The sequence below is a fragment of the Xiphophorus couchianus genome, chromosome 21 (assembly GCF_001444195.1).
Source record: "Xiphophorus couchianus chromosome 21, X_couchianus-1.0, whole genome shotgun sequence".
NCBI classification, from domain to species: domain Eukaryota; kingdom Metazoa; phylum Chordata; class Actinopteri; order Cyprinodontiformes; family Poeciliidae; genus Xiphophorus; species Xiphophorus couchianus.
Genome location: NC_040248.1, coordinates 14,524,881 through 14,551,377, shown reverse-complemented (window position 1 = coordinate 14,551,377; position 26,497 = coordinate 14,524,881). Strand labels below are relative to the sequence as shown.

At 37.7% G+C, this 26,497-nt stretch overlaps 1 protein-coding gene across 2 annotated transcripts in view; it reads left to right on the top strand.

Moving 5' to 3' along the window:
• cntnap2a (contactin associated protein 2a) overlaps nt 1–26,497 on the top strand; it is a 286,799-nt gene that overhangs the window by 188,913 nt on the left and 71,389 nt on the right. For both annotated transcript variants that reach the window (XM_028005083.1, XM_028005081.1), the window contains exon 16: nt 22,013–22,169. In XM_028005083.1, the coding sequence (XP_027860884.1) occupies nt 22,013–22,169 (157 nt within the window). The remainder of the gene's footprint in view (nt 1–22,012; nt 22,170–26,497) is intronic.

The following is a 26,497-nucleotide window of genomic DNA, read 5'->3' as shown; positions in this document are numbered from 1 at the left end:
ACACACACAGACAGATGTTGCTTTGAAATGCTAAAAGCCAATGAGGTTTAGCACTAATAGATAAGCCATTTTAAAGGGCACCAATGAAACTCATGTCGTGGAATTGTTTGTGATTTTTCTTGTTCTTGTTATGTTTGTGTTAACACTAAACGGTTCGCTTGTATTATGATAGTGCCAACTTTCTGTGAGACATGAGCAGCTTGAGGACACATACATGTGCAAGTATTGGTTTTCGTGTGTGTAGATGTTGTCCCTCCGGGAGGGTAAGGGACATAAGTAAGATCAGTAAAGCAGACTTGTTCATTTTATTAACTGTCTTTCTGATTACATCTCGCCCTGGGGTATGCTGCCTCCATTAACCAGGTCAAAGCATGATTACGCCAGAATAGATTAGAGGTCTATTTTCCTCACTCAAAAACCACAGCAGAAGACTTGGACCTTGGCTGTACATAGTTTAAGGTGAAGACATTTACAAGATAGTGTATCCACTGTGGATTTTGTAAAAGGACGGCAAGCATGCGTAACAAAGTTAAAGGATTAGCCTTATCTGTTGTTGCGTTTTGATGTCTTTCGATTTTTGATAAGGCTGAGTTTTCTTTGTAAAATTGCCAGCCTTGTCCTGCGGCAAATATAAAGCTTGCCCAGCTGGCATACCCAAAGGTTACAGTCTTTGTTTCTGCTTTCAAAAGTAGCTATCAAAGAATGCCAGCAGTCTCAAAGAGATTCTGAAGCAAGTTTAACGTGGGATTTGATCAAACGGAGCATGTTCAGAGTTATTTCTATCGAAGTCGCTTCCAAATTAGTAAAGCAGGAATCCAAAAAAGGATACTTTAAAGAGTGAGGTTTTGTTAGACACCTGCAGCACTGCCTCGTCAAGAAGCTGCCCCTTGTTAAAAATGAACAACTTCCTATTGGTGATTGTGTCTATTGACACAAACGTTGCACTTTAGATTGATGAGCGCTGTCAGTTGCCTCCATGGTGTGTGCCGGTGGGGATATCCCCCCTTGAAATTTAGACGGGCGGATTTAGGTGACATTTTTGAACTCAATATTCAATTATAGATGAGGCCCTTCTCTCCAAATGCCTTCCAGGAGCCCTGATAACTGTCCGACAGCTCCAATAAATGATGAAGGCTTGTCTCAAAATGATTGAAACACATTCATCATTTACTCTTCTCTGTTCTGCTGTGAGACAGGATACTCGAACTTCAACTCATTCAGTCTGGCCTTCATTAACTTGCATAGCACCTGTCTCTCAGACAAGCACAATCAGAGCTCATACTGAGCCTTTGTGTACTGCAATGAGTACTTGTCATGTTCAAGGCATTTAAAAATTTAAGCAAACTTTCACAAGAAGCACTCAGATGTGACAGCAATAAAAATCAAGTATAATGTTGATTAATTAAACTAAAACTTTGTGTAACTATAGTCTAAAGCGAATATGATTATACCTTTTTAAATCAAAAACACCACAAAATATCCCAAAAAAGCTCAAAGCTTGACTGATGTAATTTAAAAAGACTCAAACTCATTACTGTAAGCAACTTGCTTTTACTTGCTTTTCTTTCACCGTAAGCAAGGCCTAAATAATAGACTTTGTTACTCAGACCTTGTTAATCAGTTGTGGTCATGTTTCTCACAGTAAGTCCTGTAAAGTGTTAAAACAGAAATTCTCCACTGAATAAATGAGGCATCTCACAAGAGTACATGTGAACAGTCTGAGCTATGCTGATGCAGCCTGCAAAAACCAGAAGGGTGTTGCTTTTGGGCCTCTATTAACAAATAAAAATATCCACCTACCTAATAGCTACAAAATGTCAATGCTGGTGCTAGCACGGTTGACTAGACTTGTAAGGACAAATAAAAGCTGGAGAATAAACTAAAGCTAAATTTCTGATTAACCCTGCAGGATCTGGGTCTAAGTTTCAGTCGCATATGTTATCTTTCTACACATTCAACATAATCATGTCAGAGTAGTTCATAAGTGTAGAAGGTGGTTAAAATACCTGACAGTCCTAAAAGTTTGTTATAGCTACGTATATGTTTTCTATTGCCACCAGACTGCATCAAAGAAAATAAAGACCTGGATGGTTTCATTTCAAGATCACACAAACATGTACCTAGTATTTTATCTCCTACTCATCTCACAGATTTTTATTAATCATTAGCACCTGTCATGTAAGGCATGTGACACCACAATACAGGTAGGTCCTTGTAAATCATATTGTTTTGCTCTCCTGGTTCATGTCATCTCTCTCCATGTCTTCTCTCCTGAGTCTGCGAGAATATTGCATCCTAGAAATGGTTTCCTGAAACCAAGCACACCGTTCTCTTATCACCATGCCTCCGTCATGCTGGTTATATGCTTGTTTGTTGTGTTCCTCCATCTGGATTTCACTCGACTGTGTCTCCTCGTCCAACTTCCTGCACTTTTATTAACCGTGGCCATTGTTGACAATGCACTGCTCCGTCTGTGCTTGATTTTAAGTCAGAGACTGGGTTCACAAATCAACCCAGTTGATGACTTCTCCATGTCATGACCATCCTTCTAGCCTCAGATTTCAGACGTTAGGCTGCAATCTTTGAATGATTTTACAGCTATATTTTTGATGTTCTGTTTATACATTAGTCCTTAACCTGTGTTATATTCACGTGATTTTGGTGAGCATACTGAAACACTTATCCCCAATTCCCACAATTCCTGACCCCCCTTTGCAGGCTGTGTGCACACATTTTTCTATATACGTACCAAGTATAGACTACCAACTATAGAAAAGCAGATGATTGTCCTTTTCAGTGTTTAAACTGCTTTTAATAAACATACCTAGTACGTACAATCTATCTTTTAGGGACAGTTGCTAGGCAAAGTCATCTTTAAACAGCACTGTCACACATTGCCTCCATTAACACTGGGCTTTGCAACAGGTCAATTTCCTGTAATTTTTTGGATTTTCAAAGAATATCAGTAAGAGTTTTACCTGAAATTAGCTTGCAAATTGAGCACATTCAAAGTTTGGACTTCCCAGAGCTCCACTTGTCACAGTGAGTAGAGAATGTGCAACATGCACTAAGACTTTTAGTACTCAGTGCAGCTGGGCACATTAGCACAAAACCTTTACTGCCTGTCTTACCATTTTCTTTCTGCCTCGTTAGCTGCTTGTGCCACAAAAATCTTTGAAAGATGTTGGACTTTTTAGTGTTAATGCTGAGTGAGGAGGATCTGTTTTATGTTAAAGTGAAGATGAGGAGCTGAACAATTTATGAGCCTTTATCAATAACACTCATGGCTGCAAGGTCTATGGAACATTTGGTTTATTTAGCTTTATTTATTTTATTTCAAATAAATAATTAAACAAATTTCATTTGGTTTAAAAAATAAAAATACTATGCACTCAGACTTTTCAAACTTTCCAATTACTAGCCTGTTAGTAACTCATTGTCATATCTCATTATTACCCAGCAAATGTCATCATCCAGAAGAGATTCCTGAAGTAGATTTTGTTAGTTTTCCTCAGATCTGCCAGAATTCAACCTGTCAAGTCAAACCTGAGCTCACTTGCTGCATCCAGCAGCACAACAGATGAGGATACATTCAACAGAGGGCTGAAAAGTTCTCTAATTATGGAACATGGCACATCATTAAGAGGCTGTAATGAGCCTCCTGAAGCCAGGTGCAGCCTCACCTGTCAGCCATGTCCTCGTTACTAAAATGGTCAACATGTTTACCAACATGTAATAGACACATTATTAGGGAATGATGGGCAGGTGGGCAGTGCTTATTCTACTGCTAAAGTATAGTCCAACAACCTGACAGTGCATTTTTATTCTGTTCATATAATGATTGAAGTTTTAGTTTAATTTAGCTGGTTTAGTTATTTAATGCTACTGCATCATGAAAGTTGGAAATTTTATTTCATTCACCACCATTTCCAAACTATTATCTGATGGTTAATGTGCAGAGATCTTTCTGATGTCTCCAATATTTGCAATTCTAATTTCTTCTTAGTGTGAATCTACTTTAAACAGAAACCAGATCTGAATCCCAAAAGTTCCTTTTGTAACAGTTATGGGCTAGGCAGCTAACTGCGGCTACATAAGCAGCATCGGAAGAGTGGCCTTTTAAGGAGCCTGAGGTGTGAAAAAACACAGGAGGCAGTGCTTTTAGTTTTGGTGAATATATATTAAGTGATTTGAATAAAAAACAAACAATTACAATAACACAATGAGACACATGAGAATTGACTCAGAATAAATTGATTGTCCAAATCATAAAGTCCATAGTCCACTCCTAGCTCGCCATCTTTCGATCCAGATGAGGATCTGATCCGACAGGTGGAAAAAAAAAACCTGACCTAAAAGGTCAGAAAACCCATTAAGTGTTTTATCAGAAACAAATATAATTTTTTTAAATTTATTTAAGTGTAGCTACATTCTGTTCTGATCAATTTTAGTTTAAACTTCAGTGCCTCAGCATCAATGTAAAGGTGTCAGAATACGCACAAACTTCAGCAACAAGTTACCTTTTTGAAGAGAGTGGGGCGTACTTAGCCACAATCAGCACTAACAGAATCCTGGTGACGGTCCAGGTAAACAATGCCAGTGATTCTAATAAAACAACGCTCCAATGAGCAATTGAGCAGAAGTACCACATAGAAAAAATAACACTGTTAATAAATAACAAACTCACCCAGGAATCAAATCAATATGTTCAAAGATTTTTAGAGGAATTCCTGAGGAAGACACCAACAGCAAGCCACAATCACAGTGGAACAGGTGAGGATCTTTTACTGCGCACTGGAGGCGTGGCTTTAAATAAGTTAGCAGCGTTCGGGCAACACAGGAAGTGGGCCCGCAAAAATAAAAGTCCTTTGCTAATTGTGGGTTACACTTTTCTGGGCCAAATTTTTCTCAGCCTATTCAAGACAATGACATTATCTAGCACATGCGACATGCTGATGTTAACCATTTTGAATGGTTTGATCTGACATTTTGGTGCCTCTCACCTCCCTTAAATGTCTCTGAATTTGAGTGACATCGACCATCTGTCAAAATGTGAAAAGCATGATGAAGAAAACTATTTAGCAACAAAATGTCATGGAACCGGAACACTTATTCAGAGCTTTTTCTGACAATTGTAAATGCCGTAGTAGAGGAAAAGTCATATATTTCACTTTTAAGTCCTCAGTGTGATAACTCTACATTGTCAGAAAATAAATGTGTCCTGAGACATTTTTCACACCTACAAGCTAAAAGTTAGGATCAGCACTTGTGAAGTTCCTTATTACAATGGCAATAACATAAAAATGTCTCTGGATATGCTAAGTGTATGCATTAGACTAAACAAAGGACCCGTCTTCTACCAAAAGCCTGGTGCAAATCACAACAAACTGTTGAACATAGTCTTAAGTGTTTCTTTTTCAGATGCTGATCACTGTGGTATTGCATATGTGTTTTAATCTTCAATTTGCACATAGGTGGCATTACAGCAGTTTCAGCAGTACCTGTCTTCTCTTTATTAATATGCAGATTAATGCAGCACAGTCATGTAGAATATACAGGGAAAGCTTTTAAGTGAATCCGACACTGAGTTGCACTTTCAAGCATCAGCAGAAAGGATAGAAGTTACTTAAATTCAGTTTTTTCATCTTCCTTTTATAAAACAAACATTAAAAAATGAATATGAGAAACAATGATTAAACTCTAGACCCCATTTTCCTTCACCTTTTAGGTGGGTCAGTCTGACTCATCCCATTCATCCCATTAAAATTTCTGAAATGAATGTATCTTCATCAGAATTTAAATAGAGTTGAAATTCTTGGTTGTTTCCTTTGAGGATTTTTGCAGACATTCAGTAAGATTTCATTTATGTAATGTAAGATACTCATTAACCCTCCTCTGTAGTCAGTAGAAAGAAGATGAGAGGCCATTCATTGAAATGCAGACTTTCACAGTTTTAAAATTTCTCCCTTCCATTGTACATTTTGTTCATACCAGAGTTGTACGATAAGGAGTAAAGAGCAGGAAAGATATATCTTTGATAAAAAAGAGAAAGTTAAACCTAAAAAAAAGTTGCAGACTCAAGGCGGCTGCAGCCAACCTTTAGAGAAATCAATAGCTCCAGACAGCAGGACAGAGAAGAGAAGAGCGAATGGAGGGATGGGGAATGGGGAATACCAAAGGGGAGGAAAGGAAAGGAAGCTGAAAGCAGACAAAGTTGAAAATGGAGATTGAGTGTGTAAGAGAGGTAGAATAGGATAAAGAAGGTTGGCAGCTCTTTGTGCACTTTGGCAAAAAACCCAATGGGTTAGTGGCCGGCGTGCTGAGGTCAACCTCTTCACCTGCAAATCAGCTGCAAACAAAGAGCATGGCGGAAAAAAAAAACGTGAGGGAAAAAAATGTAACAGGCATGAAATGAAAGGAGTGTCAAGGGTTATTATTTGTTCTCCTTTGAAAGACATCTTTTATTCCTCAGAAATTTCTTAGCTGTCAAAAACCTGCCCAACTTTCTTTTCCCAAACTGTCGCTTTTAGTGTTGTGGTTTTTAATAAATGCTTGTAAGACTTTTCCAAGGCCGATGCAATGATGAAATCTTTCAAATATAATATGCATCAACCCCATCCAGCAGATCAGCGATGTATGCTTGAGGTTTACAAGGCCAGAATATTTTCATGTTGTGCTGTCAGTGATTTTCTGTGAGAATGACACCCGTATATCACCAAAGATAAACCAGAATCAAGGCTGAATTTCCCTACTCTGCATTCACACAAACACTGTGTGAGAGAAAGAGACACAAACACTGACAGGAATCATCACTATTTGATGATCCTTGACATGTATTTTTTTTGTGTGACTTTCCTAGTTTTTTTTTTTCCTTAAATAATTTTTACCCTGCATGTTATTTGAGCGAAGCAATGTTTGATTATGCCTCTTGAGATGAGACAAACAGTAGAAATGGAAATGAAGCAGCAGTTGTTTGGGTTACAGCACAGCTTGACCATAAAGAAGAAAGGAAAATGAGTCAAAAATGACGAAAAAAATATGACTTAAAGGATAAAAGCCTCAAATCCATCATGATCCTGACAATGAACTGTTGCAATGATGAGCACAGCAACCAGTTGTCAGCAGGATGCATGTCCCCTTTATGAGTAACACAAAGCCAAAATCCAGAAAGAGCTTTCCAGAAAGAGCTTCCTTGACAATTGATAGACACACGAGAGAATTTCTCTGTTGTCTTGTGTCGCAGCAGCATAAAAGAAATTTTGAACAATATAGTGGGTGTGGGCATGCCAGATGTTGATCGAAGGATACAAGTGTATTTGCTGTTGCTGTTTGGTGCAGTGCCTTCCGTAGTAGAAAAGGTGTGTGTTTGTGTTTGGCCTCTGAGTCAGAAGCACCTTTTGCTGCATCATCACTGCACGTCGTTTTGGGTATGCCTCTCTCACTGTTGCACATCTACAGACAGAGGATCTGAGAACAATAGTTGTCAAGTCTTGTCACAAAGTTGGGCATTTCAAATGTTTTTTTTAAAGCAAAACAAAAAAGAAATCCTTGCCCTCCATGAAGATTATTATCTCTCCCTCTGCTGTGAAATTAATCTAGGGCTTCAGGTCTGTGATGACTTCTTGAGACGGGTAGAACCATGAACTCTGTTCTGTAGCAAGAATCGTAATGAAGAAGCTTGTGACCTTAAGCTTAAATGCTGCATAACGTAAACAACAAAATGAAGATTTTGGAGTGGCTTAGTCTCAAACGTTTTCTTTCATTGCTGCATCCATCTTATGGCACAGTACTTCAACAGTGCCTTTGTTCTTGGTAATCTTCCATCAAGGCCACATATGTGGAGTTCACAATTAGCACTTGATTTTAATAGAGCTCAGCTGTGAATCCCTGTAAACTCTTACGAATAAGGCTGCTTCTCTGCTTCTCCTGTTAGTGGTCTCCTTGCAGGGCATCTGAGTCTAGGTGAGCAGACGTCTCATGAAGATTTGCAACTGTGCCAGATCTTTTCAGTTGAGAACAATCCACTAAACAGAGCACTTTTAGTGCATCATTCTATGCACTTTTAGTTTATTAAACTCATATCTTGAGTTTTATCGTTTTGTTTTTGTTTAGTTTCTTTCACTTAACCTTGTTTTAAACAGCTTTAACTCTTTACCTCTGACCTGCATGCTGTGTTACCCGATCATCATGTCTGCTCATTTTCTCTGTCAAACCTCTGAGCCCTCCACAGAACAGCTGGATTTATACTGAGACTAAATAACACATTAGACAAAAAAACAACAAAAAAAACAGGATATCCTTTTACTTCACAATTTATACCCTGTTTTGATTTGAGTGTAATATTGTGTCTAGACTATAAAGTGAGGATAAGTTTAATACAGTACTGTACCCCAGTACTCAGCGATGATGTGGAAGGATTAGTGTGATCAAAATAATTTTTTTCTAACCATATGTGACCTTCATTCGGATTTTATTCAGCTATTCAAATTTGGCAAAACTCTGCCAGGTTAGCTGAAAATAAAAAGAGAAATACATCTGAGGAACAGGCACCAGCTTATCGTGTCATGTTTTATTTTACTGAATGAGAACAAATTCCATTTCATTGCTTTGAAAAACCGTAATCCTCTTTAGTGTTTGTTTACAAGGCAAACACGTCAGCTAAATGTTCATATTGTCATGGGGCTGGAGGGATATATTCTTTTTAAATTGTTCTTTTCATAGGCTACATTACCTCTTCACTGGAAGCTTTTCCTGACAGCACCAGCTTTGGGAAACTGTCACAGGCTGTGATATTTACAGGCTCTTCAGTTTGTTTTCTTGAGTCTTTTATTTCTCTGTGCGTTGTCAGAAGGATGTAGCTCTTTGCTTGAAGGAGCAAAGATGAAAATGTCACTTGCAGATAAAGTTGAATATTTATCAGATTCACACTTGATATTTTTCCTCATTAAGTGTTGTCATAGCTGAAGTGAGATTACAGCAGATGCTATCTTTGCCCTGTTTGCTTGCTTTATTAGGCAGTATCTGTTTAACGAGGTGAAGTTAAGTATTATAGTGACAATTTGCCTTGAACTATTTTTTTCTATTGAATTTTCACACCTTAGCCGTCAGTTTTCCCACTTCACCCTCAGTTTCAAATATAACAATAGGTCCCTGAGGGTCTGTGAAGCCTCCGTTGTTTTCGCACTCTCACCCATAATCCCACAAAACCTCTCTGTCACAACCAATCCCTCACTTGTTCCTTCTCATCTGACAAGTCCTCATAACAAATCGTTCCTTCTTCTTGCTCATTTTCAGAGCTGACTGCTCTGTCTTTCTCTCTCATCGCCTTCTACTTTCTAAGCTCTCTCCAAACCGACCTCTCGCTGATTTTCTCTTTCTCTGCCTCTCCCTATCACTCTCTCTGCCCTCGCCTCTGTGGAGTTGTTTATGACCCGCTCATCCTCCTCTGTAATTATGAGTGTTGTTCACTGTATCCCCATCTATATGACGAGCTTGACAGATAAGCGGGGAGATGAACGGTGTGAGTTAAAAAGCAGAATGAAAAACGAGTGTATTTTGGCAGAGACTATTTTCTTTATGGTGCATCTGTCCATCGGCCGTGACCTAAGGTGACTCAGCACTAAATGTGACTTATAGTGACAAATGCACATACACACACAAATACTGATTGAGATTTCCCTGCCGTAATGATGATTATAGCTCTTTATAGTCTTCAACTTGCACTTTAATCAGCTACACTGGCTGCAAGATTGTGTGTGGGGGATTTTTTGTGCATGCTTGCTTTGCAGCGCAGGAAGAGTTTTGGTGAGCTAGTTATTTTGCTCTTTATCACCACGACAGGCCAATTAGAGTCACACCTATCGATATGAACTTAGCCCTCCTCCTCCCCCCTTCTCCTTCCGATGTGTTTTTCATTTAACAGATGATACTCTCAGTGATGACCTGTGAAGAGATCTTTAAAGGAGGGATGCGGAAGCAAACAAAGGAGGCTCATCCTCTGAACTGTGAGGGAGGTGGATCCCATTAGGCGGAAGCTGTTAAAATAACTCATTACCTTGCACCAGTCTATTTGCAGTATATTCCCATGTAGAAAACAGACAGCAGCAAATTCACATCTTTTAAAACTATGTATGACATTTAGTACCAATTCATGTTGCACCCAACTCTCCAACTCAGACTTTTAAACGGTGCCTGTGCGTGCTTAGTACTACCTCTTTCTATTTTAATAACTTATTTGATGGATTTAACAACCATGATTCACTTCTCACAATTGTTGGTAGCAGGTTTATTAAAACCTCTGAACCGCTTTCAAATCTGTTGACTTGGATGCCATTACAGCTGAAAGTTTGTCTCAATATATCAATATACACTGCTCAGCAAGAAAACAAAAAAAAAAAGTTGCCACATGAATTAAATTGAGTAAACTAGTATGAGCATGTTTTGGATAGCTACTGCATGGACAGCTGTCTTCCAGCTGGCAACAAGTTTATTAACCCCATCTGATGCAATTAGTACTTTCTTATTTCCTAAACAACCATGTTCAAAGACCTCTGTGGTCTTGGAAAAGATGTTAGTTGTCTGTTTGTGAAGGATCAAATCATGGCCATTTATCAAGAAGAGAAAATATTGAAGTAGAATGCAGAAACTACTAAATTTGAGTTGAGAACTTGTAAGCACATTTTTAAAATCTAGGAGAATAGTGGGAAACTTGTCTTTGATGAAGAAATGTAGTCCAGGGGCAGGAAAAAAACCCGAATGACTGTGAAAGGTGATCACTTAAACAGTCGGTGTCATCAAGTCGAAGGTAAACAACAGTAGAACCTTGGGTTATGTTAAATAGTGACAACAAAAACATTTTCACTTGCGTGAAGGACACTCAGGGAGTGGGACTAAAACAGATGCAAAGCCATAAAATAGTCACTAATCAGTGAGGCTAGCAGGAGAAAAATGCTACACTTTGCAAAGGAGCGTAAGGATTGGACTGTAGAGCAATGTGATCTGATTAGTCAAGATTTATCCTCTTCCAGAATGATGGATTATATGTAAGAAACCCTGAACTTTAGTCAAATCGAACCATGCCTAAATACACGCTGGAGGGATGATTTTTCTCGGCTGGCTGACTACCATTGGAGGAGTTGGCTCAAATGGCTGGGGAGAGGGACGTCTGGGCCTCTCTGCTAAGACTGCTGATTATAAGGAAATATTGAAGCAACATCTCAAGATATCAGGAAGGAAGTAAAAAATTAAAACAAATGGACTTCCAAATGGACAAGCACTGCTAGCCTTGAGTATAGACAGTAATGGCAAATTCTAAAGTCGCTGTGGATTTATAGGGGCGCACTGAGCTTGTCTTTTTTTTTCCATGCTAACAGCCTACGATTAATACTCCTTTTGTACTATTGTTTTTGTGATATTATCAAAGCCCACAACGACTTATACGAAGCATATTATTCAAAATATGCTCCTTCAGCAACACACAGTTGTCTGCTGGCCATGCAGCACACTGAGTGTGCAGCTCAGTTTAACGAGCACCCGGTGGCAGCCAGCCCAACTGTGACACCAAGAACACGGCTGACACTAAGCACACAGCATCCAGCCGGCCTTGGTCATCATTTCACAGTATTATTACAGTGAAAATGTTAACATGACATAATTTCAAAGAGGCCAAAGTTCTCGGCTGCTCAGCAAAGGAAGAAAGGAAGAGGAGGCAAAACAGGAGAAACACAGGTGAATAGGAGTTTGTTGAAAATCAATGCATAACATGTTGCTAACTAGCCTAATTGCAGCAGAAGGTGGAGAGAGCACAATGTTACATGCAGCAAGTGGACGATTAGCTGAAGCTTGTTTACTTTGCAGGGTAACAGAGTAAACATTGTTAATTGAAGAAATAATAGCAAGCATTACCGTCAGTGACTCTCACCAGATAAAGTTTTAAAGTATTCAGGTGTAAAAATAGCTACACTTTTTCTCCTCCTATGTCCTGCTGCATAGACCACCATCTGTTTGTATAAGAAATCAGGCAAAATGTCACGTGTTTATTGTCAAGCTCAGGCCAGAACTGGGTGATATGATTCAAAATTTGTTCTCCTTTGAGGCAGGGGTGAAGTAGCCTGTGATTACTTTTAATAAAACAAGACCATGATCAAAAAGCTAAGGTTTCACTGCCAGGCTAATGGTTTTGCATCACATTTACATGACCAGGTTTGTTTAGAATTATTTATCAGTAATGTGGATATAATAGTGGAAAATGTACATAAAAAAGCTGCTAGAAAAGTCCCACAAGTAAACAAAATAACATCACTTTACAGGTCTTTTTGTGACCTATAAAACCACGAAAAGGCAGCAGTTAGGTCTGTACTGTGTAACAATATTGCAACAATATTATCATAATCAACATCTAAGACTACAGCTAGTCTTATGTAGTAATCAACACATCACTTTACCCCTGCACCACCTCCATGCCAAGCACAGCTTTACATTTAATAGTTAATGAAAATGCTTACGTTTTAAAATTAGAATGCAATTTGAGTTTTTTCACTTTATATCAATGTACTGAACCAAGTTTGTTGGTTTTAAATGTTTTATTTTATAGTATTTATTTTTTTATTGTTATTGCCTTGATATTTTCTTTTTTTTGGCATCTAAGTGTGAATTAAGGTTCAACTGGATTGATATTGGTATTTTGTTGGATCTATGCAAGATTCACTTTTTCCACTTTTTTTTTTCTTACTTCCACTTATACATTCTACAATGGCTGCTGGAAAAGATAAATATTTTTGTTCTTAGCTGCAATGAACAGCGTGTTCATGCACTTTCTCTTCTTATGTTTTTGGTTACTACTCAGGGTCAAATATGTAAATACAGTTGTTAAACTGAACATCTGTTTTGCAGGTATTTTCACATGTGTAAAGTGCAGGTGTAAACATTGGTTTTGGGGGTGCAAATCCAATGGCCACTGAGCTTAGCTGCATAAAAGTGATGGTTCCCTAAAAAAGACCATTCTGAAAGAAGCTCAAAATAGGCAGAACTAAATGGGTGAAATTTAATTATCTGAGAATGCTTTTATGAAAAGGCTGTATTGAACATGTCTTGTGTAGTCTATAGACCTATCCTAACTTGTTTAAAAGGAAGCAAAGTAGATCTCTTTTAAGAAAAACATAGCTGATGTTTTGGAGTAGTCAGCACTAAACATTGACTCTGATCTCAGACTTTTAGGAAGTTTGTAAGCAAAGTAGAAAAGGTTTGAAGGCAAATTGGCCTTCATACTTGACTGACATCTGTTCTGTCATGAGGAGTGGGCCAAAACTCCAGCAAGCTATAATGAGAAGCTTGTGGAAGGATACTGACATTCATAGACTTTAAAAGTCAATTATCAAAATACTAACAAAATATTGGGAAACTTCTTGAAGAAAGTTACTTTTTCATTATTCTCAATTTTGGTAATACTACTGTACCTAAAAATTATTGCTCATTTGTTCACTTTTCATTTTTAAATAACCATTTCACCCATACTTACTTAGCCACTAATTGTAAGTTGCAAAAATTCAGCAATCACAGCTGTTTAACATTTTAGTATGCATAGCATTCCCTTTCAGATCAAACCAAAATAAATGGATGGGAAAGGCAGTACATTTCAAATCCAGCTTCAGATAGGGATCAGAGCAAGGGAGTTTACTTTTAACATACATGAAAGGGCAGATTATAGTCTGGACTAATGAGAACATAAAGAGATTAGATGCCAGGAAAGAGTCATGGAGACATGAGATAGATGGTCCGATATGGTGCAAAAAGAGGGAGAAAGGCCACTGAGACTGAGCAATAGAAGAATTTGAGAAAAATGTGTGGAAGGCAGATATGAGAGAGGGAGGAAAAGAGGAGCCTGGTAAAGCAAGAGATCCAGCCGTGCAAAAGGAAGGTAGATAGACATATTAGGTAGAGAGATAAAGAGCAGTCCCCTGAGACTGAGCGATATAAGAGAGCAAGGAGAAAGAGGGGAGCTCAAAATAGAGGGAGAAAGAGAGAGAGACCTACATATGTTGGATTCATAAGGATGAGGGAAGTTATGGCAGGGCCAGGAATGAACAGTGGTTCTCAAACTAATTTGATGGATAGGTGGTTGAGGAGAAGAGAAGGATTGAGACAAAGAAAGTGACAAGGGATCCAGGCAAAATCACCAAGCTGTATTAAAAGTTGAAAAGAGGAGAATAAACAGAGACACATGGAGTCCTCAAGATAAAGAAATGAAGGGGAAGAAAGAGAGGGGTGTATAAATGCTTTCAGTTTCTCTCCCACACAAACACTCACTGCATTATCTGTAGCTCTCGGGAGACAACCTAGGGCATAGCTAATGTGCCTCCCTGCAGCCTCTCTATAAAACCAGAGATTTGGAGAGGATAGGACGCTAACAGGGACCAGTCTGTGGAGAGTGGAGAGACGAGGATCTCTTCACAACAAATAGAAACCCAGACAAAGGAGGGCAACAAAGAACAAAAACCAGTGTCACTCAAATATAGACAAATCGATCCATGGCTTAATGTGAAACCATGCCAGGATAGAAAATGTATGTGTGTCCAAAAGGGGCATCAGTGTGTGACTAAGCTAAGCCCGTTTTATATCTTCTGATGGTTGGTTTCTATCAAAGTAAAAGCCTGAATCTATAAGATAGACTTTTGCCTTTTTTAATAATATGGTTAACTGTTCTCATTAGATCATAAAGTGCAGAAGATCATTGATTCACATTCACACCGTGCAGCCCAAGGATCTATACACGACTGACGATCAAGGAAATGTGGAACAGTCCCTGCGTTGCGTGGTTCATGGGATAGATTGGGTAATAAAACAAATGGGCACTTTTTTCCTTTTCTAATGGTGATTTCTTGTACTGAGTAAACTCACGCCATGTTGCTTTAAGAGGCAATAGATATGTGATGCTGCAGTGCCAATGCATATATTACTAAAACATATATTACTTTTCATCTACGATAGGACACTTTAAATGTAGTCATTTAGTCATGGAGACCTGGCTTTGTATGGTCAGTGTGAGAACATCTACAAAATACAGTGAAAGTGTGAGGACTAAATCTAGCTGCCTCTTGCTAGCTCTCAATATACACACTGCACCATAACGAGATAAAAAACATAAATCACAGAAATTACTGGAAAATGTTCTTTCTTGAGCATTACATCACGTTATAATTTCATTCCCTCATCAAAAACCTACCTGGAGTGTTGCTTTGATACTTCCATGCATGTTTGAGAAATCCTTTAATCTCCAGTGGCAGCCATTCAGGGGTGCAGAAAAAGCTTGATCTCACCAAGCACTGCGTTTTCCATGGAGCGCCTCCTCCAAGCTGCAAGTTGAGAGCCGAGATTCCACCTCACAAGAGCCACGCAGTTCCACCTCTGAGCTCCTTAAGACTAGCGCCAGTAGCAATTAGCAAATACCTGGTGGAAGTGCGTATCTGCTGAGGTCATCATACGAGCTACTTCTCAGAGCAACAGTGGTTGTTAATGTGTCAATGCACATGCTGAAGGCACAGTGTCAGAAAGAGCAGGAGCTACTTAAAGCCCAATTTGAAGACGTTAAATTGTGAAGCCAAGTTTCTTTTAGGTTATGTTTGATATATCCAGCATTTTTATAACAAAATTACGTAACTGATTGTGTTACCTTCAGTTGGTATAAAGGAAATGACCTAATTATGTCAAGTTGGTATTTTTACATAATGACCATTAATAATACAACAATTACTATACCATTCAATACACAGAAACATTTTAGCAATGTGAACAACTGTCTATCTCTTACAATGTCCAGTTCATTAAATTTCAAAAGCAGTGTTATTTTTCTGCCTACTGTCACAAAGTGGGCCCTCGGAGGAAATTGTTAGAATTCTTCATCATGGACAGGGACCAACTAACGTCCTCTGACACGACTTGTGGATGGCCAAAAAATAAATAAAAAACCAAAAACAGGGCCAACCGCTGCCCACTCAGCATAACTCAATTCGTTCTCAAACTGTCTGTGACTCTCAAGTGCTTGATATAGGAAATTTGAATCCCCTCAATCATCAAAGTGGGATAGACTGGAGGCAATGTCAGGCAAAAAGATAGAAATTGACTGTGACAACTGATATTTAGGTTTATCAGGAAAAAAACTCAAATATGAGTTTTCTGCCTACCATTTTTGCATCAGATTGCTCACTGAAGATGAATGTTTATTACAGAACGAAACTATAAGGCCCCTTTTCATTCACACAGCAAAATCTCTCATTTTCCTGCATTACTGTGTCTGTTTTTCTTACTGTCATTATTCCTATCTCTTAACCCCCTATCTCTGTCCTACTGCATCTGTTCCCCTCTGTGTCTTCTCTCTGCGGCTCAATCTGTCTTTAGTTGTGGGAGTTTCAACAAAGCAGAGCAGACATGATGAAGATGTGGACATTAACCTCCTGGATAAGAGAGGAGATAAATAACTGAGTGTGTCTGTGGGTGGGTGGGTGCGTGGGTGGTTGTGTGTACGCATTTTTGTATATTACTTAAGTAACAAATAGATCACAACAAGTGCTGCTGTGTGGTTGTCCCTGAGGACAGAGGAGGAACACAACTCCAGGCCTTATCAATCTGTCATGGCTGCTTTCTCCTCTCCTATAAACATTATCCATGTTTGTGGGGGGATTTGGTGGTGAAGCAGCAAGGGATTAGGATAGATGCAGAGAGTTAAGGTTATAAAGAACAGACAAACGCTGTCTAAGCTTTTATAAAGCTGGTTATTTTTAACAGTGGATGGATGGATGGATGGATGGATGTTAAACACATTATATTTAATTGCACTAGATAGACTTGCACAAATGTGTACACTAATCACACTTTTTACCTTGCAAGTTTTGTCCCTTGAAGAGGTGCCTACTTTTTTTCTTCTCAAAGACACAAGGACACACCTACACACCAAAAGAAGCCACTCTGAGCCGTCTTGGCAGAGGCCTCTCTCTGCGGATCTTCATCTGAACTCTGTGCCAGGCTGATTTCATCTCTCCTCCCTAACATCTTCACCCATCAGTGCTGCTGTGCTCTCATCTCTCTTTCCACTCTTTTTCCTCTCTCTTTCTCCACTCAGGAGTTGTTTGTGTTGGCAGAACAAACCAAACCACACAGGAGACTTAAACTGGCAGAATACATGGCTCCCATTCCACCTGATGCCCCACCATTCCCCATCCTCCTGCCTCCTCTCATCTTCCCTCCTATCACAGAAACCCAAGATATGAAAGTGGTCAAGTGTGTCATTTTGGCACTGGAATACTTAGTTTTTGTTATTTTTCCCTACAAAAATAGAGAGAACTTTGATAAGGTATTGAAGCTAATTGGCAAATTATTAAGTGATTTTTACTTTTTATGTTCTTTCCATGAGACAAGAAAAAAAGCAACTAATTTGTGAGCTTAAATGTTTTACTTAATCACTGCAGCCTCAGAGAGTTTAGTCAGAGTAGTAACAGAAAAATGTACATGGATTTGTGTTTTTTTTTCCAATGCTATCAACTTTACAACCACAAAACTAAATCCATTTAATTGGAAAGTTATGTGATGGAGCTTCATGCCTCAGACCAGCCCACTTTAGATAGCAAACTATTGTTATTGATACCTTTTGTATATAATAGAACATGTTAAATCAACAATAGTCCACTCTTTTTTAAGGCTTTGTAATATAGTGTGTTTTTGCTTCACAGTGTAGATTTTAACATGAGTGCACATGTCAAACAATATTCTATTCAACACATCCTTTTCCATGATATCAGAAAATGTATTTTCTTCAAATAAGTGTTTAGAGATTATATACTTTCTACTTTCCTTCTTTTAAACAATGACCATGAGCACTGACCGTTTTACATCAGGTTAAATACAAAGACAACTTCTCTCCAAATGTCAGACCAGCCCACCAGGAAATCTCCCAGTTTTCCCAATCAGGATTATAACAGAGCAATAAAATCTGTCAGTGCACTTACTTTCCTCCCCCCATAAACAAGATCATTATTATTATTTTTTATTTATTTATTTGCAATAGGGAGCTTTGAACAGTTCATAGATTGTGGCCACCATATGGTGGCAACTCTTTGTGAGACTGATGTTTCTTAGTTTTTGGCTACAATACTCCCTATAATGAGAGAGGGAGACTGATTAGTAATGCTCCACAGTTGTGCCAATCAGTACTACCTGGCACTTGTCCCTGCACCACATTAATACACCCCTTCCTCTGCAGCTGAGAATCATCTACATCCTGCCACCTCAGTGTCCAAGCACTCTTCATTTGGCTCAGCTTTGTTTGGACCTTTTGTTTGGACAGTTTCCAGCAGATGTGTGGCACAAAGCAGTAGATTACCTTGACCTTTTGGGACAATGCAGTCCTGGCCTTCAATTTTACACATTAGAAGACAGGAGCAAGCGTGAAGCAGAGGGCCACAGAAAGGGCTGGCTTCACTGATACCTCCACTTAGCTATACTTGCTCTATTAAATCAGATCTAAACCATAATTTTGGCTGCTGCCTTCATGAAGAGGATGTGGGATTTTACCCCACTTTTTCTTGCACCTACCTCACATCCATTTTTCGTCTTGGTTTTTAGAAATTGTGCCCATTATTCTGAATCGTTTTTCAGAATAATGGGCAGAATTATTCTGCCCATTGATTCAATGATTGATTTTCAATGCAGATTGAATTGCATTTAAATGCAATTCATGATTGATTGATTGAATTCTGCCCATTATGTAAATGTGCACATGTGCAAAGTTAGCACATTTGCAGCAGGCACCTGCTGCAAATGTGCAAAATGGTTCCTGTAGATCAGGGGTGTCAAACTCCAGTCCTCAAGGGCCGGTGTCCTGCAGTTTTTAGATGTGCCACAGGTACAAAACGCTGGAATGAAATGGCTTAATTACCTCCTCCTTCTGTAGATAAGTTCTCCAGAGCTTTGTAATGACCTAATTATTCTATTCAGGTGTGGTGCAGCAGAGTGACATCTAAAAGTTGCAGGACACCGACCCACCAGGACCGGAGTTTGACACCTGTGAGGTAGATCATAATACCATCCAGGATAGCTGTAGCCTAAAAAGACAGTTCCCTGTCAATGAAGCTTTGTAAACAAAGTAAAAGAAAATGAGAAATGTGAGAAATAATAATGCAAAGTTTGAAGTTTTGAAAACTATTCATGCTCTAAGCAAATCAAGAAACAGCTGTGCTCAGTAATCAGCATGTTATCAGTTAAAAAAAACATGGAGCATGCCAAAACACAAACCAAGCAACTGGTGCTCAAAAAAAAAGACATCAGGAGAAAGTTTCTTTGTCTAATAAAACAAATAAACAATATACAGAACAGTATTGAACTACTTAACATGTGTGATATATGTACAGTACATGTGACTGTTTCACATATTCCTAATCAACTTTCTCATTACTGTGAAGGCGGCTAGAATTTATTTACGATATAATATGTTCTTCTCATCGTCTCTCCTACTCTCGATTTACCCTTTGTAGAACAGTTTTTATTTTTGTTTCCACGGCCATGCTGGTGCTTCGGTCATTTTTCATGGCTCTTGCTGTAAAGAGGCTTGTGATGTTGGTGGGGAAACTTCAAAGAGTTTGGGAAAATATGATGCAAATCAACAGAACTTGCCAAGGCTGAGGACATTTTTTTAACAAAATCTAAAAGTCGGTGCATGTTTAAATAATAGTGATGGGTTTTTTTTGTTGTTTCTTTTTGGTTTAGTTTTTGCTTTAATGATACTGTCTACTTTGTGCAATTTATATTTTATTATTTCATTATTTTATTATTTATTTCCTAATAATAAATTATTAAATAAATTATTTTATTATTTATTTTATTATTTTAGTTTAGAAATATTTTAGTTTAGAAATGTAAAAAGGTTTTGTGTTACCTAATATGTGAAGGTTTATATCATGTGGGTGACTGAAGGACACAAATATGGGAAAGCAGGGATACTGGAGGGAGGGTTGATACATAAAACAAAAGGTCTTAATAATGGAAAACAAAGTCTAGCTTTCAAAGACCAGAGCAAAAACAAAATTCCAGCAGGGGTGAATCAGCATCTGTGTGCGTTCATTTCACAAAATGAACACACACAGAGAGAGGTGGTCACTGGAAAAAGAAACAGGTATACTGACGGAAAAGGGAGACCAGCTGAGTGAATGACAAGAAAGTTACGAGACCTGGGAGAATCTAATGGAATGAATGATTGAGTAGAAGCAGAAACCACAAACTAAGCAATCATGAAACTAAGAATAGCAAGTATCACCCAAAATCCCAAGTCCAACTGTAACAATGAAATTATAAAAGAGGAATGCAAAGCAAAAAAGGAAGTACATCAAATACAGAGAACATAAAAACTAAAGTGTCAGATAGAAACAAAGGTCTGCAAAGAGAAACTAAAATTAAAGATTTAATCTCTATATGAAAGCTTAACCGATACACAATGCAAACCTTAGAGTACAGAAAAAAAATACACAAATACAAAGTCTTTCAAATATGACAGATTTATTGTTCAATGATCATTGAACAATAAATATGGACTTGCAATGAGGGAAACAAAAAGATACCTGACATGCTAGTGAAAAATTCTGCATCTAAATAGCCATCATGTACAACGTGCAATACGTTTTTGGTATGACTTTTTTTTTTTTTTTCTTCAATCAGTTTCTGCTCGAAAGATCTACTTAAGTGAGAGGACCATACTTACATTCACTTGTCTTTCATTTTGAACATGTTCAAAGAGGCTACAGATCCCTTTCAGGGTCAATGACTTAACAAGATGAGTGGCTCTTGTGAATATTCTGGCCAGGTTGGCTGTGCTATGGGATCGCTGCTCTAAGTATGAGGCTGAAACGGTACCAGATAAACTTACTCTCACTTGTATGGGAGTGCAACAGCAAGAAGACAGTTACACGAACACATAAAGTGAGAGCACGAGGAAGTCTCTTGAGGCAGCGCTGTTAATCCTACTGATGATGGCTTGTCTGAACAGTGGCCTGAAGAGAGATGAAGCTAATTCTCTTCACAAGAGCAATAAAACCGTGGGTCACCAAGGCCGAGCACGCACACACGCATACACACCCCCTTCAGTAAAGAGACACATAGACACATTTTTAGCTTCCTCCTAGAGTTTAGCCCCACACACTGTGATAATGCAATATATCAAGCCTCTCAATGCAGTTTTGCTTCATCAAGAGTCTGCTTCAATCCCTTTTTGTAAAAAGGATGGCTCAAGAGATTCCATTGGCTTTGATGGCATTTTATAAACTGTTATCGACCATCCAGTTTATTTCCTAGGAATAAAGTTAGAAACCTAATATTCTTTTAAACCTCATATTGTTTTTTTTTTATATATTTTAGTTTGCGATGATATATTGCCTGCCACCTATGTATTCGCACTTATCTCTCAGCATAGTTACCGTCACATGCCAGAAAATATTGTTCAAGGCAAAGAAAACAATATTACATCTCTTATTGACAGTCAGCAGTTCTTCACCTTTTATCTAACAATGGACACATCCACACAAGCAGCATAAAGAGATGCACTCAAAAGAGCTTATAGGTACTCTGACATTTTTTATACGCACATGCCTGGTGTACAAATTAATAAAACTGCAACACTGAACCTGTGTTTATGTTGTAAACTCCCTTGATTGATCTGTGACTAGGTGTGTCTGCCAGTCTCAGAGGTACTAATGTGTCTAAACATGGTGAGCAAATGAATTTCATTCAGCAGGCAGCTATCAGTAGTCAGTATTGTCTTATTTAAAGAAACCTTAACAAAATGTTTGGGTGTTATTGGTGTTTCAACATATTGAATTTAAAGGGTTCAACAAACAATTTTACCTCCTCCATACTTGTTTGCATTTTCGTCTGTTGTTTTGCTTTTCTGCATGGAGTCAAATAAGCAGTACAGCGGATACATAAAGGATGAAAAAGACTGACAGGTTGCCCTTTGCATTTTGTGTTTCATTCATAGATGGGCCCCCTTACACATGGTGGGTTGGCCGAGGCAGCGAGAAGCATTTTTATTGGGGCGGATCAGGACCTGGAATAGAAAAGTGTGCCTGTGGCATAGACAAAAACTGCACCGATCCTAAGTACGACTGCAACTGTGATGCAGATGCCAAACAATGGTAAGTATTTGCAAATTTGTACTTCTGCAAGAGCTCAATATTTGGGTCAACATAAACAGGAATATAAGCTTGCTTCAATTATTAATGTTCACATATCAAGAAAGAAAATATGTTATCAGCAGCTTTGATCTGTCATTGGATTTTTTGGATTTTTATTGTTTTTTGCAAGTTTATTTAACTCAAAAAAGTTCAAAGGAAATGGGTTCTACCCAAGAAGTCGATTTACACCTATAATCGGCTTGATTATACCATCAACCACGTAGGTTGATGGTATAATGTTAAAAGAGAATTTAAATAAAAGAGATCTTAACAAAAGGCAAAGATTAAAGTCAGCAACACTTCTACCAACAAAACTACATGAAGAAAACAACAAAATGATTTTTTTTTAAAGTAACAGAGGTTAAAATGTCCATACATGTTCTTCTGTCTAACTTTAAGAATGAACTAATTGCATAAAACTGGTAGTTAGCTAAAATGGACACCCTTTTAGGTAAGCTTGTAATACATGTTGTACTTTTATGTGTTCCTTCACTAATATGGGAAATTTGGTTCTTTGCCCAGGGCAGTACATGCTGCAGTGACACCTGGATGGAAAAAGATGTTGTCAGTTTCAACCTGAAGCAGCTTTGTTTATTTGAAAATACTGCCTAATCCCAAAGGTGTCTGATTAGGTGCAAAAATATTACACTTTTATTACGACATTTGTCATTCAAGTGAATGACGCTCTGTATCTTCAGCATCGAACCAGCTATAATGGATACAACAAAGTGAAAACAAGGATCATGTTTTACTTTTAGCTCAGAGAAAGTGGTCATCTCTGGTGGTACTGGGTGCATCTATTTAATTGAATTCAGTGCATTTGTATCACACCATTTCACAACAAATGATATATCAGGCACTTTATAAGACATACTGGTCCAAGTCATGTTTGTCTTTTTGTGGCATGTATAACTTGTGTATGTTTGAAAGTAGAAATTATGTTGAGCTGTATTTAACTCCTTCTCAAATGTAACTAAAAAAATGACTTAAAGAAAACGAAAATGAAGTTAAGACTGACTGATGCTATTAAGCACTCAGTGTAGGGTATACAGTTTCCTCTCATCCCTGAAATAAGGTAGAATCATCGAAGCTCAAAGAATGTATAAAAACATGATTCTGTCTATTGACAATTTTTCACAAGAGCTGATCATTGACGAATGGAATACGTTAGATTAACTTTACAACCAAGAAATCCAAAGAAAGACTTGAGCAAAACAGATAATCAACAAACCCATAAAACAAAACAGTGCATATAATTGATTCTTAATGCAAAAGTAGTCCTTAAAAAAACTGGGGCAAGTTACTGAATCATTTGACGGATCAGATATACGGATCCATCCAAATGAAACCTATGCAACAGTGAAGCAGAACAGACTCCATGCTCCTCATCATTTCTCTTTGTGCCGCTGAGCAGCACCATTTGTACATCTGTTTATCTGTTAATCTGACTCTATTATAAATGTATCACACAGACACAGTTTGAACCTTGGCGTGTATTTGTGGGGTCTTTTGATTTTCTTTATTAAGCTCTACTGCATCTCCACAAATGAAACCATAGTAGAAAAAGTGCAGCATGGCTAATAGATATACGAATACAGAATAAATATAAGTGGTAAGGGAGATAGCAGACATAAATTGCACCAGTTAGATATTGTATATGTATTTTCACCCAATAAAGTACGATGCTTATCACAATTGTTGCTGTTCTTTGGATTCATTCTATATATGATACAATAGTGTTAGGGTGTAACAGTTTAGCAAAGAAGGCAAGTGTTGGAATTTGCTGAATCTATGCAATTTGGAGTTCAGCCTTGGTACGGCTTTGGGAGAAAAAAAAAACTTTTTAGTTTGTGGGGCTTGTTTTGCTTTGGTTTATTGTTTATGTTCAAAAAGAATTGATTGAACTACTAGAGGGTAACAAGTCAAATAACTGAGAACAAGCAAGAGGTGCAAAGTGTCTGGATTAAGTTGCTTCTTACAAGATACTTTTAACAATGCAGTAAATATCTTAACTTCCTGTTAGTTTTAGTGCTACCAATTAAGATAGTTATAATCAGCATGTTTGGTCCTGAAACAAAGATGTGCTAATTCAGACAAACTGGCTATTTTATGGTTATTTATAAATAGTCATAAGAGGGTTTTGCAGTGTTCATCACGGGACAGACATGATCATCAACAACACTCAAGTAGGTTGCCCTATTTAAACAATGCATAGGTGGTACTTAGGTGCCTAACGTGTGCTCCGAAGCATCCCCCACCCCATTGTGCAATTTTGATTTGAAAACTAGAATTCAAGCTCATTGGACAACACAATGTTTCCAATCAATATTTCCAATCTGTTTTCATCTAATTTTCCTGAGCCTCTGTAAACTGTACTACTCAGGCACCCTGTGAGGTCTTCTGCTGTAATAGCACATCTGCTTCAAAATTTGACATATGTTGCATTCCGAGATGGCATTCTGCATAAATCAGTTTTATTTTAGCTACTGTTACTTCTCTATGATCTCAGACCAGTCTGTCTATTTACCACTAACCTCTGATGCGGACAAAACGTCTTTGCCTACAACTTTTGCTCACAAGATATTTTGACCATGTTTGATCATGTTCTGTGATTACAAATAATGTTTATGTGTCAAAATCCCAGAGGATCATCAGTTTTTGATCACACAGGCCGGCCCATTGTTTTAGTAGTTCCTGGTATATTCCCTTTCTTCCTCTTCCTAATTGTTGCCATGTGACTATGCATTAGTTGTTTTCACAAGGAACTGTATAGGTGTACACAATAAAATGACTATCGGGCGTAATTAATTGTCTATATGAAGCCTTCAATTTATTGTGGCTTTATTTATTTAGTTTATTTTAACACCATTGTGTGTAAGCTAATAAATAAAAAAGAAGAAATGCTGAATGGACCCTGTTCACACAAACAAAACATTCTCCTCTACATTTGCATGGTTTATGAATATGCAAGTAGTGTTTTTCAAGTCTGAGAAACGATTTCTAAAAATGTTTATAAAATGAATATCTTAAAATCTCTGAGGGTTTTTTTGTACATATGCCAGTTCTTGACAATCTGAGCGCTGGTGGAGACCAGGGTCTTCAATACATTGTGCATCTCCTCTACTGTTTCTACAATAGCATTATTAATTTTTTTTTTTTTTGGATGTCTTCCAGAATGTGTTCTAAAGATGTTGCCAATAAACTCCCCTTGGCTTTGGGAAAAGCTTTTGCAAACAGGAAAGACTAAATGCCAAAGGGGACAAAAAAAATAAGCTCAGAATAATTCAATATGCTCAGAATCCAGTGTTTCATTATCATTATTTTTTTTTTATTTTGTTCATTCTCTTTTATATGAAAAAAAATATCATTTTAAAAAATAAAACGCCCCATGTGTTAATCTGCGTGTGCAAGTTTGTCTTCTGAAGCAGCAAGTTTTTTTTTTTACCAGGAAAGATTTCGACATTAGTAATTATAATTTAACTTTAACATAATGGCATACTTTGGGAAAAAATAATTAAAATGAAAGCTAATACAGTTCAACAGAAGGTATAAAATAAATGACGCTAAGCAGTCAGAAAATATACCTGGCTTATTTAATTATATTGTAATATTTTTTCTACTCTATTGTACAGAGCAATTTGCTAATAAATTCTTACTTCTCTACACTTAAGAGGCATTTTTTCTACTGGTGGATAAGTGTGGAGTTTGATTGCTGTAGTCGTACATCTATAATTAGGAGAAAGAGTCTAGATTTAGGCTTTCTATGGTTTAGAAAAGTGCATCTGTTCACAGCCACCAAGTCCTTGTTTGGTTGGCCTTTCATTAATACCTTCTTTTAACAATCTATTGCACTTATTAAAGAAAATTAATTCCATATCTTCAAGGATGGTCCCTGGTTATTTTTTAAATAAATGTTGTTCTAAGCTCATAAATTATTTAGAAGAGAAATGGAAAGGAATGTGCAGCACACGATTTTATGTATGTATTATTCTAATCTTATATGCCTTATTCTCTCTAGAATACAATAAGGTATGTCAGAGTTGCGCAGTGAAAATAATTCCTGTTTTGTCTTGTTAATTCGTAAATCAAATATTCTCTCTGAGAGCACAGTTTTTGTTTTTCTTTTTTCTTTTTTTTAAACAAACAATGTGGTACAATAGAGAAATTTAGCACTGATATACCTGTATTGAAGTATCTTCAGCAGCCATGGAGCTGGTGGAGTTACATGACTCCACCAGTTACATGGCTGATTTACCACTTGCAAATTGTACGTCTTTTGTAACAAGGCA